At 37.1% G+C, this 14,250-nt stretch overlaps 1 protein-coding gene across 1 annotated transcript; it reads right to left on the bottom strand.

The window, feature by feature from the left end:
• Positions 1-7,269: 7,269 nt before the first annotated feature.
• LOC123263201 lies at positions 7,270-12,722 on the bottom strand. The gene is made up of 3 exons (XM_044725771.1): positions 12,430-12,722; positions 7,657-11,884; positions 7,270-7,573 (listed from the first exon to the last, which is right to left on the bottom strand). The coding sequence occupies exons 2-3, from the start codon at positions 11,872-11,874 to the stop codon at positions 7,280-7,282; spliced, it is 4,512 nt and encodes a 1,503-aa protein (XP_044581706.1). The 5' UTR covers positions 11,875-11,884; positions 12,430-12,722; the 3' UTR covers positions 7,270-7,279.
• Between the last annotated feature and the right edge of the window lie 1,528 nt (positions 12,723-14,250).

Genomic DNA, 14,250 nt, shown 5'->3' with positions numbered 1-14,250 from the left:
CTTAAAGCGGTGGAGATACGCCCTGAAACAGCCGTGTCCTGATAACATCTGCGTAAGATAATAGTTGACCTCACCGTGACTCCGGTTTAGTCAAACGTTGATCCTTGATATGAGACGATGCGTCCACCTACCCTTCACTGTGGCATCCCACTGTAGTTGCCATCGACTTATGCTCTTCTGCCGTTCTTCTGTTCTAAGCTCCTCAGCGCTTAGTGTGGTTGACTTCTTTCGTTGGTAAAGGATCCGTCTTTCCTCAGCTAAGACTCTGAGAGGCAAAGTTCCGGAAATGACACACACTGCTTCCATAGATATTGTGCGGAAGGCGCTTGCTACTCTTAAGGCACTCAGACGGTAGACTGGTCCAGCCTTTCTCCATGATTCTTGCTTCTCTAGTGCATCCGCCCAGATAGATATTCCGTAAGTGAGCATTGATGTGACTACAGATGATAGCAGTAGTCTTCTGCTCTGCTTTGGGCCTCCGACGTTTGGCATCAGTCGTGCTAAGCTAGCTACCACTGCTGATGCTTTTACACTCACGTGTTCGACTTGCTGCTTAAAGTTGAGTCGGGCATCAAGCATCACTCCCAGATATCGGATATATGGTTGTGATGTGATTTCTTGTTCTCCGACTTTCAGCTTTATGGTCTCTATCACTTTTCTGCTGGTAATAAGCACATCCTCAGTCTTCTGTTTAGCCAGTTGTAGATTCATTGAGTCCATCCACCGGTTAACTTTCTCAAAAGTGATACCGAACATGTGGTTTATCTCATCTAGGTGTTTAGCAACGATTACGACAGCTACATCATCTGCATATGCAACAAGCTTGACACTTCTTGGAAGAGTCAGTCTCAGCAGGCCATCATACATGACATTCCACAGAAGTGGACCCAAAACGGAACCCTGGGGTACACCTCCGGTAATATCATACTCTTTTGCACCATTCTTCGTGTCGTATCTCAGGATTCTTTCCGTGAAGTAGCTAGCCACTATCCTACGTAGGTATCCTGGTACGTTTTTCTCTTCCAGGGCTTGCATAATGCAGTCCCAATTGGCGGAGTTGAAGGCATTTTTGATGTCCAAAGTGGCCACCAGGCAGTACTTCTTCGCTCCACCCTTCCATCTGATCCCTTCGATTGCCTCCTTGGCCGTTGCAACAACCAGATTGATTGCGTCCAGGGTTGATCGTCCTTTCCGAAAACCATACTGGTTATCTGCCAGGAGTGGATCGACAACTGCTTCTATTCTTTGGTGGATTATACGCTCAAATATCTTACCTGCCGTGTCTAACATACAAAGTGGTCGATACGATGACGGTTCTTCTGGTGGCTTTTTCTCTTTTAGAAGTAGTACTAGTCGTTGCTGCTTCCACTTCCGAGGGAAAATCCCTTTCTTGAGGCATGTGTCGTAGACGTCCAGGAACAATGATGGCACTGTTTTTATAGTTGTTTTTAAAGCAATATTGGGGACCCCGTCCAATCCCGGCGCTTTATTGTTCCCTACACTATTACAAGCTTCCATCAGTTCTTCCTCCGTGACAGATGGAATGTCATCCATTTCATTCTGCGCTGATAGGTAGTTAAACTCGCTTTGTTCGGGGAACAACGCGTTTACGATCGTCTGTAGGAGTTGAGGACACGTGGATGATGGCATTAGCTGGTTTTTAAGATCGGTTATGACCACCTTATACGGCCTACCCCACAGATCTCTGTCCACCTCGTTGATGAGCTCCTTCCAGCATTTTCTTTTGCTATCTTTGATGGCTTTGTTCAGGGATCGATGAGCTTTTTTGTACTCTGCGACCAGCTCCGCAGAGTTAGGTCGTCGGTAGCCACGCTGAGATATTCTTTTCTTCTGATGACACTCTTTACGAAAGGCGCTGATGTGGTCGTTCCACCAGTGAACGGAAGGTCTTGTGTTCATGCCACGTCTACGAGACATACTGGCATCACAAGCCTGGGTCACTCTTTTCATCAGGTCCTTGGTCTTTTCTTCTGCGCAGCCCGCGATAATCTGGTCACTATTGAGAGCTACTAACAATGCACTTGAGGGTCAAGAGTTTTTACCTTCCAACCAATGGTGTTAAGTTGCTTTTTAGGTCTTCTCGGGCTCTGGACGTTTGATATTTCCCAGAGAATCGCGTTGTGGTCGCTGGATGTGTAGATATCCATCACCTTTCAGTTGATATTACCTCTGGTGAGGCTGCTACTGACGAATGTGAGATCTACAATAGAACTTGCGTCTCCTTTGGTGTAGGTTGGTGTATCGCCACTATTGAGCAGTACTACATCTAATGTAGAAAAGGCTTCTAGTAGTTCCTTTCCTCGCGCGTTTGTATACTTGCTGCCCCAGTCTACTGCCCAGGCGTTGAAGTCCCCGGCTATTGCCACTGGGTGGTAATGCTTCGCGTCCTCGGTAAGTCGATCCAGAAATGCGGTGAATTCGACGGTAGAGAGGCTAGGTGGTGCGTAACAGCTATAGAAGCGGATGCCCTCTACTGATACTGCTACAAAGCCGGCATTGCTGTTGTCGACTGCATTTTGGAAAGGGAGCTTGCCACATGACCAGATGACAGCTTTGGATGTGCTGTCAGATTCCCAGGGTTGGGTACTCAGGTGTTTATATGGCTCTGCTATCAGTACCAAGTCAAGCTCTAGTTCTCGCACGGATTGCATGAGCAGGTCATGCGCTGCCTCACAATGGTTGAGATTGAGCTGCAGTATCCTCATGTTTGTTTGTTCGTCAACTTCTGGAGTGCCTCCTGAAATAACGGGCACTTATAAGTACCGGCATGGTGGGTAACATTCTCTGCACTTTCAATCTCAGCACATAATGCACATTTGGCTGGATTTTTACAATCAGAAATCTTGTGCCCTTCTTGTCCGCACCTGATGCAAAGCTTCGACCGGTCCACCTTGCTTCTGCACTGGGATCCATGATGTCCGAAATGCCAGCATTTAAAGCATTGAATAGGTCTCTTCGTTGCCCTTATTCGGCAATTAACCCAACCAATCCGGATTTTGCTACTTCCATCCAGTAGTTTCTGTGCTGTTGCTGCTGGTAGAATTACTGTGGCAATTTGAGTACCTCTATAGGCCTTACGGATCTTGATTGCCTCTAGTGGTATCTCACAGCCATCTCCAGCTTCCTTTTGTAGGGCACCCTTGATGTCGTCCTTCGTTGTGTCATCATCGACGTCTCGGATCTCAATTACCTCCTGTGGTCCTTTGCAGGTTACTCTTGCGTCTTCTTTCAGTATGTCTGCAATGGTCTTCCTCAATGTTTGGCCTTTGTCGGTGTTCTTCCTTGAAAGAGTTATCAGCATATCTCCAGGATTGGTCTTATGGATCTTCTCTACCGTACTGCGGACCTGATCATCAGGGACGTCCTGTTTTATTCGGCGCATGATCTCGGCGTACTTTGCTTTCTCTGTCAGCCGGATGATGAGGGCATCTGGTCTGATCCATTTCCGCGGTTTCTTTCGCTTGGGTTCAGATCAGGGCTCCTTTGTCATCTGTTTTGAGAGCACCTCTTTCTTCTGTCGCTTTAGCTCTTTCTTGGACTGAACTTTTTGCCAAACCAACGCTTTTTCCTGTTCGTCGCTTCGTACTGCCGCTCCTTGCGGAGGGCTTTTCTTCAAATCCTTTTTCTTCACAACTAGGCTGATTGCTGGGTCAGGAGAAGGTCGATCTTTTCTCTTACCTGACTTGCTGCTGGCTTTACTTTTGTCTTCCGCGACTGATTCACCGTCACCTTTGGCTCCGGTGTCCATTGCTTCGTCAGTCACGACGACAGCCTGACAGGCTTTCTCCGGTGTAGCATGGGAAATGCGCTGCAATGATAAGCGCCACTCTTCGTCCAGCTTCTCAAACCTTTGAAGGGCGTTAGCTACACCAGTCGTCTTGGCCTTTATCTCTTTGTGAATGTTGACCTTTGGTTGGACGAAATCATTCAACTCACTGATCAGCTTTTCAAGGCGTTTGAGGGCTTGCGAACGCTTCATTTCAGCGCTTGCGTCAATCGCTGCTTGTTGGGCATGTAGCCCGTTTCCACTCTTGCTTGTTTCCTGTAAATTACTCATACTTTTTTGATTTACCAGCGCATCGTACGGAGTGGAGCGGGTTGTCATAACTAGGAACGGGTGTACCCTCGGAGATAGTACTCCTACCTCAGTTCCCTGAGGCCTAGTCGACATTTAGCCAGTCCCGGAATACACGGACGGACTAGACTCGCTCGGAACGGTGAAGATTCCGATCTCTAGCACTCACTGCGTACTCCCTGATCAAGGCCCGAGGTGGCTGGCTCCTGATCTACTGCTGTAATTTACACCTCGGCAGAGCAAGCTCACATCAGCCGTGGCCTGCATCGTCGGAAACTACGACACAGGTTCCGGACACTCCCAGTGGTTTACAACAGAGGACGATCTCCTTCTTGCTAGGTCAGTTAGTGTGACCAACCCATTAAGGGGAGTTTTGTCCATGGGAGCGTATTTTATTTAGCTCCTACCCTCTGTAACTTGTCAACTAAGAGACACCATGTCATCCAAGGACAGCGAGCGTTCTCCCATCCGCTCGGGGAGATGCGCCCGGTAGCAGTATCTCTTCTGCCCCGAGTGTGTGTGTGTGTGTGTGTGTGTGTGTGTGTGTGTGTGTGTGTGTGTGTGTGTGTGTGTGTGTGTGTAAGTATGTAAGTATGTAAACTTTCTATAACTTTTGAACGGTTAGACCGATTTCATCGCGGTTGGTGCCATTTGAAACGGCAGGGCCAAACTTAGATTTTGAATATAATTTGGACCGATTCGGACCGATGAATTTCGAAAAATCTAAAAAAAAAATTTTTTCAAGTGGTTTTTTTGAAATCACTTTCAAACGGTTCTATCGATCAACTCCAAAAACTAATCAGCTCTTAACCTTGAAAAACCACGTCGATTGCCGCTAATCCGGTCAAAATCGGTTGATTCGTTCGAGAGATATCGTGCAGGACAGAAAATCCAAAAAAGCGTTTTTTCGGAATTACTCCGAAATTTTTGGTTTGATCAATTAAAACTTAAAGATTCTTTATGAGGCTTAAAAAACTGCGTCGAATGACGCCAACCGCAAGAAAATCGGTTCATTCATTCAAAAGTTATTGCGGTTTGAAAATTAAAAAAATAGTGTTTTATCAAACTTCTATTAGACTTTTGAGTTCAAAGAGCTCAAAAGCATAGAAAAGTTATCTTTTTGAACTCGGAGAGCTCAAAACAACACATAAACTGTATTTTTGAGCTTGACGAGCTCAAAAACGGCATAAGTGCAATTTTAAGCATCCAGGTATGGAATTAGCGGGAAGTTGCAGGGATGGCCTTCAGGGTCAACCGTTTTCCTAATTTTTTTAAGCTAAATTAAAAAAAATTTTTTTTTCTAATCGAAAAACAATGTTAATTTTTTTTTTTTAATTAATCTATTATAAGATTCATTTGTAAGCAAAGATTTCATTTTATAATTTTTTTTCATTTTTTAATGAATAAGCAGTATAAGACGTAGAAATAGGTTAATTTACTTTTAAGATCGCAGAACAAATAACCTCGAAATATTTGATTTTTCTTAGTTAAATTTTAAAAACCACACTGATAGAAAGATTTAGTACAGAGTACTAAATTGATTTAGTAAAAAATTTTTATTCATTTATTTGGGACAAACAAATATTTTGTACCTACCGATCAAAATTATTTGTTACAGTTTAATAAATGATTTTTTCATATGAACTCGAGTAAAGCCTAGCCCTCTGTCGGATAAAAACGGGTAATTGAGGTTAGTTACGCGGGTACTTAGATAGTTGAGCTCTGGCGGCACTGAACAGAACTGGTATGCTCATACATAATTTTTTTACATTCTTTTAAGAAATACAATTTAATAAAAAATTAGAAAAACAGTTGACCCTAAAGGCCATCCCTGCAACTTCCTGCTAATTCCATACCTAGGCGCTTAAAATTGCACTTATGACGTTTTCGAGCTCAAAAATACAATTTATGTGTTATTTTGAGCTCTCCGAGCTCAAAGAGACAGCTTTGCTATGTTTTTGAGCTCTTCGAGCTCAAAAGTCTTATCAAAATTCGATGAAACACGATTTTTCTAATTTTCAAACTGCTGTAACTTTTTAATAAATCAACCGATTTTCAGGCGGTAGGCGGCGATCGATGTGGTTTTTTGAGTTCTATAAATTAATCTGAACAAAAAAATTGATCTGATAAAAAATTTCGGAGTTATTACAAAAAAACACTTTTTTCGATTTTTTTCGACGATATCTCACGAACGCATCAACCGATTCTGACGCTCTATGTGGCGATTGATGCGGGATTTCAAGGTTAAGAGCTGATTAGTTTTTGAAGTTGATCGGTTCAGCCAATTCGGAGATATTTAAAAAAAAAATGAAAAAAAAAACAACTTTTTTTGCAATTTCTCGAAATCTACTGGTCCGAATCGGTTCCAACTTACAGGAAATCTAAGTTTGGCGAAGCTTTTTCGAATGATTCCAACCGCGATGAAATCGGTCAAGCCGTTCAAAAGTTACGAGAGGTTTACACACACATAGTCCAGTAAAAAGTTAAATGAAACCATGATCTGACCAGTTTTGGCGCAATGAGTAAAAATGTGTTCATTAATACTGAAATAATGATATTATGAAAGGAATTTTGATTAAAATTAAGGGGAAAGGGATGAAAAAAATAAAAAAAGGGTTGAAAAATGCCTTTTTTTTAAATAACTTAATAACGGTAGGAAATAGAAAAAAAAGTTTCAAGTAAAAGTTGTAGAGAAAAAAATTCTACACAAAAAAGTTCCTCTTCATTTTTTTGTTATCTGCTTTAGATTAGCTGCAAAAAATAAAAATTAAATTTGCTTTGTAATTAATTATAAAAACTTACTAGAATTATTACGGCCCTGTACCACGCAGCGCGCGCATCACATAAATATGTACTAACACTACTACATATGTTTTCCCCTCTACAAATCATACAGCTGACTGAAAGTTGCAATAACGTAATGCGTGCAACTGCGATAGACAATTAACCTACAACTTACTTGTATTTTTTTAACTCGAAATGTCTAATTTAAATTATTTAATGGAATGTTGGAAATGCTTCTCAAACATTTTGTTGAAAATTGCTATTAAAAAATTGGTTTTAGATGCATGTTAGTCAAATTTAATAATATTTTTATGTACATATCAATGAATATTTTTTTATTGAAAAATTACAAAATTTAAACACAAATAATTAAACTAAATTATCATATTTATAATTCTTTTAGAAATTAATAAAATTAATCTCTTCCTCTTGATTATATAAGTCTTCATTTTCATCAGAACTATTGTCTGAATGTTCAAATTCGTATGTTCGCTCAGCTACATCTGGATCCATATCCTGATCATTTACATCATCATTATCATCATAATTTTCATCTCGTTCAATCCCAACTTTTAATGTAATATTATGACAGCTGTTATCATTACAATTTTTGCATAATTGAGTACAACGTAATCCAGTTTTTTTGCACGTGCACCGAGCTGTGGTACAGTCACCTGTGCACCCACAGCTAATCTGTAAAAAAAAATTACAAGCCTTTTAGAAATTTAATCATAAATTAAAAAGTCAAAATTATTTTTTTTATAAATTTTAATTACCAGATTTAACAAGTCCTTTGGAGCTGGATCATCAGTATTGGTGATAGGAAGCATCATAGTGGTTGTCTTTTTCCACCCCCATTCCTCTGGATTCAACTCATTACCCAACCATTCTTGAATTTGATAAAATACACGGTATGCATGTTGACGCAGTGATGATGGAGTTGGTGGTAAAACTGCTAGCGATAGTTCTTTTTTTGCGTGTGCTACTGTTGATGTAAATAAATCATATCGTAATTGATCAATGGAAGCTGCCTTTGTGGATTTATTCTGTTTATATAAACTAAAAATAAATTGTTCAGCTGCTTCATAGATTGTGTCAGTAGTGCTGTGAGCGTAATAAAAGCATTGGCATGCATCCTGTAAAGCTTCCTCCTTTTGTAGCAAATTCAAGATAGATTTCTTGCCTTTTCTGAATATAGCACTTGTCGTATCACACCCTCCGAACGCATGAGCAAATAATATAAATGATTTCATTTTAATATGAGCAGAGGTTGAGTAAAATGTGTACGGTTTCTTGCCACTAGAAACTTTACAAAAATCTAAATTTGAATATTCTGGAGTAAGAGCAATCATTATCACAAATAAATCAGTATCATTTCCAATGACAATCACTGGATTATTAGTTCTTTCTTTTATTTGTATTGCTGTTTTAACAATGAGTACGTCAGCATCTTCACGAGCGATTTGAACATTTATATTATTAGATTTTAAAAAAGATGTTAGAAAATCTACAAATTTCTTTTTGTTAGCAATGTTAGATAAAAATTTAGCTTTAGTCAAAGGATTTAACATCTCAGGAGTAAAGTCTAAATCAGCAGCCATATTTTTTTCCTTACGTCGAAATCTTTCATATGATTTTACACCGATATTATCCTTATCGTATCCATCAAAAACAATGAAGGCATTTGTTCCAAAGTGACTTTTTATGTATCTCAAATATATATCAAAAATTTGCACGTACTTATAACCATGAGGCCACGAAACTTGGTGCAGTAACCAACCTCCATCAATGACAGGAATATGATGATTTATGAATTCAACAGGATTTTGTATGTTTATGCTCTTGAAAACTTTGTATAACTCACTTTTTGGTGTTTTTCTCATAAAGCCATGTTTATCAAACAAACTCAAAGGATATGGTGATAGCTCATACCGTAATGCAGTACGTGTGAGGTCTGTATTACCCCGAATTACGATAGATATTCTTTGAAATAGTAGAGAGGCGTCCACAGCGACATATTCTTCATCACCAATATGCACTTTATTTTTAGCAGCACCTAAATTTTTTACCTTATTAACATTAGATAAAGAAATATTATCTCCATTCTTATCCTCCATAGATGCCATCCCTTTTAAACCTTTTTCCACGGCTAAATGACAGTCTATATTATCTCCACCAACAATTCCAGTTGATAATGAAACAAGTGATGATCTATCTTTAAATGGAGCATGTTCATTAAACCAAAAGACAAATCTATCAATATCCTCGTTATCTTGATTCATACGACTTTTGCATAAGTCAATATGTTGTTCACTTGTGTAGGACGATAAATTACAGTACTCTTCTAAACAATTCATTATATTGAATGCTGTTGGCATTGCAAGTAAATATCTAGTTACAACACTTGGTGTAACACCTCGACCATGTTTCAAATCAGTTCCGAAAAAACGGTTCAGAGTTTGTTCGATGGTCATATCACTCCATACACCAGACCAGGCCTTATCAGTCCTACGAATTGTGAAAAAACCTTCCGATGTAAACTTATAATATTCTTCATCATCCATTTGTGACTCTAACTGAACCATGTCTTGTAAATAAACTTGTGCACTTTTAGCATACGCAAAGTGACCTGATGCATGAAAATATGGCAACATATCGCGAACAGCTTGTAAATGCAATTTCCAGTCACCCAATCGCTCAGCTTCAATAAATTGCAGTGCAATGATTACAGCCTTCATATATTGAATCCATAGTTTAGCAGTAGGCCCAATTGTTTCCAGTACATTCAACTTTTCAATAAATTTATTCATCATATCATTAATAGTGCGATCAGAATTGTGATGACTCATGAACGGAGGATTAGTATCCCAGTCTTTAAAAAAATTTATAAGAAATTGTTCAAAGCCTTTGTCCAAATTTATAGTATTACAAATCGTAATACCCAGAGCAGTAAATGTTAGAATGTGCGCACGTATAGCTCTTGAATAAGCATGACCAGACATCATTTTTTTCACAGATTCACCAGCATAAACTACGCCCCACAAATCTTCTAGACCACTTCCGTCCATGATGTACCCAATCGACCCCAAATACGACAGAATCATATGAAAGCCACCTAACCGTACAACGACATTTGGCAATGTAGTTGAGTTTGCAACAATACTTCGCGATTTCCAGTAGAGTGGTTGATCAAATGTTACAAAACAAGTTTTTTGATTCCTTCGATTACATTCTTCACGGGAATAGTGTAAAGCGGTGTTAAGAGTAGTTAACTTAGAAGGAGGCTCATTAATGAATGGCAGACACAAGATGCTGGAAACGAAATATTCTGAATCACAACATACAACTTCCATAAAGCCTCTCCATGATGGTAAATTAGGAATCTTAAATTTTTTTGCCCATAAATAAGTAGCATACGATTGTGATAGTTGTGGTCGAGAACCAAGTTGTAATTTATTGACATTAACAAAAACTACCGTGTCTAACGCTGTGGAATTAAAAGCTCCATAAGGTATTATTGGTATCGTTTTCTCTGATGCTAATTCCGACGCAGTGGGCATTTTTTTCAATTTCTTGGAACCACCTTCATATGAAATTCCAGACTCAGGAGTATAACACGCAATGCCTCCTAGACAATGAAAAGTTCTTTTCCCGTCTAATGTGCTTGTATTATGGTCTGTATTATCATACACGAACTGTACAAAAGTTTCTTCGGTGATTCGAAACTCTGGAGGATCTTTTATCGTTGAAGCTTCATGCAATTGAATACTGTGATAAGAAGCACTGATTCCTAATTTAGATAAAACATCAATTACTAGTCGTGAACCAGTTTTTCTGTAAATATAAGTGCCAAGAGCTAATTGTAAAGTAGAAATAAAACTGTTTGGTCGGAGTATTGACACAATTGAATGAGCAATATTATCACGTTTAATGCAATTTTCTTTGTCATTGTCAGTAGATAGTAAATCACCAAGAAAATATGTTAGGAGTGGAGGGATATCCTGAATGACACCATTAAGAAAGCTGCTGCTTGCAGGGTAACGATCTTTCTCATATCGAAAATCCTTTATTTCAGCTTTAAGGATTTCTGATGCGACAGTCAAAATTGTTCTCTTTTGTAGTTCATCAAAGTTATCATTAGCACAAAACCAATCACTACACACACCAGCAATATTAAAAGATTTATAGTAAACAACAGGTTCTCTACCCTGACTCCGGGTAACCATTATTTCAGAACCGTACTTTTGCTGTAGTTTTTTAAATAACTTATCCGGATTTATTAAATTATCACCCATGATTTTGCGCAAATCGGATAATTTAAATCTAAAATTATTACTTTTTTCAATATGGTCACAAACTTCTTGGAATGCAGCATCTTCGTGAATATTTGATGATGTTCTTGGTTCTTTAAGTGGAGGATTCATAAAAGAATCATAGCATTTTTTGTGATATCTGGCTTCAACTGCAACTAAATCAGTAGCACGTAATCTTTCTTTCAATAAAAACGTCGTATCATCATAGTCCCGATCAGCAATTTCAAGAATTCTATCAGAAAAATAGCTATTTTTAATAACATGTCCTATTTTATGAGCTTTATCCCAATTTTTGCCACAAAATATACAAAGATTTTTGTAATCGAAATTTAAGCTTGATGATGTCGTCGAGTTTATACCTGAAGAAGATACTGGTACTGGTATCGTTACTGGTACTTGTATTGTTGATGATGATGATGGTGGTAAGTTGAGTTCACGAGGTTTCTCCAGTTTCGGTTTTTTTCGAGGTATGTCAGACGATCTCAAACGAGAATATGATTTAACACAATTTTCATGGAAATCGTATGAAATTTTTCCATCCCACAATTTCCATTTATCATCAAGTCTAATTTTACTGTTATTAATTAAATTTGCCAATCCTTTGGCCTGAACAGTTCGTATTGGAGTTTCATTGCGCAGAAGTTGTCCACAAATTGTACATGACACCGTCGTATTATCCATTTTTAATAAACTGAAAAAAAAGTTTATGCTTATTAAAATAAAATTATATTTACTTAATCTAAGTACTTAAAAAAAATTGAACATGCATTATTTATTTGAAAGCAAAAAAAATTCTGTGTTACAGCTTTAAAGTCATAAAAATTTTTAAAAAAGTGAGATTAATTTTAAGAAAAGATTTTTATAATATAAATAAAGAATTTTATCTAGAGAAAAATATCCATTTTTGCTAAATGTGTAATAAAATGGAACTGAATTAATTGTTTACTTTTGCGACTTGATATTAAACATAATTATTAATTGAAAGGCGTATACTTATGATATTTATGATTAAATTTTTATGGCAACTATTTAAATCAAAATGATTTCACTCCAATTAATAACCAATAATTAACTAATTATAAATTGTAGCTTTTTTATTACTCCGTTTTGATTATCTTGAAATTTACTAAATATACGTTAGAAGTTGAATACAACAGAATTAAATTTTTTTCTCCAATATTTTAATTTAATATACACTCTAAACTTAAATAAATAAACTGTACAATTATTACTTACTTAAAATCTGTTAAACGTCACTTTTATATTTTTATATTTCACTCAAAAAAATTAAAAATAAACGTGTTTCGAGGTTTACAAACATGTGCTCTCAATATTATGTACAGACAACCGGGAGATTCTTTCCGAACTTGCGCAGTCCGTCACAACACAGTACATGTAACTGTGTTAGTGCTTGTAGATGAAACGCGTGCGCTGCGTGGTACAGGGCCGTAATAATTCTAGTAAGTTTTTATAATTAATTACAAAGCAAATTTAATTTTTATTTTTTGCAGCTAATCTAAAGCAGATAACAAAAAAATGAAGAGGAACTTTTTTGTGTAGAATTTTTTTCTCTACAACTTTTACTTGAAACTTTTTTTTCTATTTCCTACCGTTATTAAGTTATTTAAAAAAAAGGCATTTTTCAACCCTTTTTTTATTTTTTTCATCCCTTTCCCCTTAATTTTAATCAAAATTCCTTTCATAATATCATTATTTCAGTATTAATGAACACATTTTTACTCATTGCGCCAAAACTGGTCAGATCATGGTTTCATTTAACTTTTACTGGACTAACACACACACACACACACACACACACACACACACACACACACACACACACACACACACACACACACACACACACACACACACACACACACACACATACACATACATACAGACGTACGGACATCATCGTGAAAATAGTCAGGAAAACTTCCTAGGACCTCGAAACGTCGAGATCCGATGAAAACTCGATTTTCGAAAAACGGGGTAAAACCAATAACTTCCCGATTTTTGAAAATTTTCAATTTTCTTAGCGGGAAGTTAAAAATTGGCCTCTTTAAGTTTTTTTCTGAAAATTGATTGGAAAAACTTACAATGTATAGAAGAAATAATAAAAAAAAAGTAATTGTTTGATGTTGAGAAAAACTCATTTTTAAAAGCGAAAAAACTTTGTCTTCGATTTATTTTAATTTGCAAATACAAATTCTACCCTTCAAACTGTAAATTTAATTTTATATTAGCAAAAAATTGCGTTTCAGATACTACACGGGCATATACTGGCAAAAGATAAACTCAAAATGACAATTTAATTTTCTACAAGGAGTATAAAAACAAATATTTAAAAAAAATATTTTTCTTATGATACAGTTATTTTTAACATTAAAAAAAGAAATCGTTTATGAATGTATTTTAAATTGTGAAGAAGATTTTCCAATGCGTGGGCTCAATTTTTGAGATATTGCGTCTCAATTTAAGAATCGTCCAGCCGTTTCAAAAATATTCAAAATAAAAACCATAAAAATATGGTTCTTGTTTAATTTTTTCTGATATACTTTCAAAATATTGAACTAATATTACTACATCGAATGCTGCCAACCAAGTCATAATCGAACAAAGTGTTTAAAAATTATACGTATTTAGAAATTTCTAAATGATTTTTTTTTTTATGTAACTTTTCTCTAGAAGAGCTCAAAAATTAATTAATTGGTAACAAGAAGTTCCAAGAATGGCTTGTAGGTCAACTGCTTTTTCAGATATTTAATTCCTCCTATATTTATTGCGTTTAATATTCAATAAATCGACATGTTCGTTGCACCGAATAAAAATACTCGACGATTAAGTTTGTGATGTATGTTATTATTTGCTTACTGATGAAATATTAGTGGAACGAAAGAGCTAGATCACAACTCCCGGGCAATTTTTGGTCGATAGTTTCTACAGCACCAGCAGCTCTTGTGGAGGCCTCAGCCAGTTTTATGGCAGCAATAAAAACTCCTTTTCCAGAACAAAGTAATAGCTGATCTAGTTGACGTGTCTTTTACACGAAGC

The sequence above is a fragment of the Cotesia glomerata genome, linkage group LG4 (assembly GCF_020080835.1).
Source record: "Cotesia glomerata isolate CgM1 linkage group LG4, MPM_Cglom_v2.3, whole genome shotgun sequence".
Lineage (NCBI taxonomy): Eukaryota > Metazoa > Arthropoda > Insecta > Hymenoptera > Braconidae > Cotesia > Cotesia glomerata.
Note: the sequence above shows the minus strand (reverse complement) of the source record. Positions and strands in the feature narration are given on the sequence as shown.

Bases quoted from the DNA above. Each gene is read 5' to 3' on its own strand.
- LOC123263201 (XM_044725771.1), bottom strand. From the start codon at position 11,874: ATGGATAATACGACGGTGTCATGTACAATTTGTGGACAACTTCTGCGC. The intron at 7,574-7,656 runs GTAATTAAAATT...TTTTTTTTACAG, and splicing joins CAAAGGACTTGTTAAATCTG to ATTAGCTGTGGGTGCACAGG.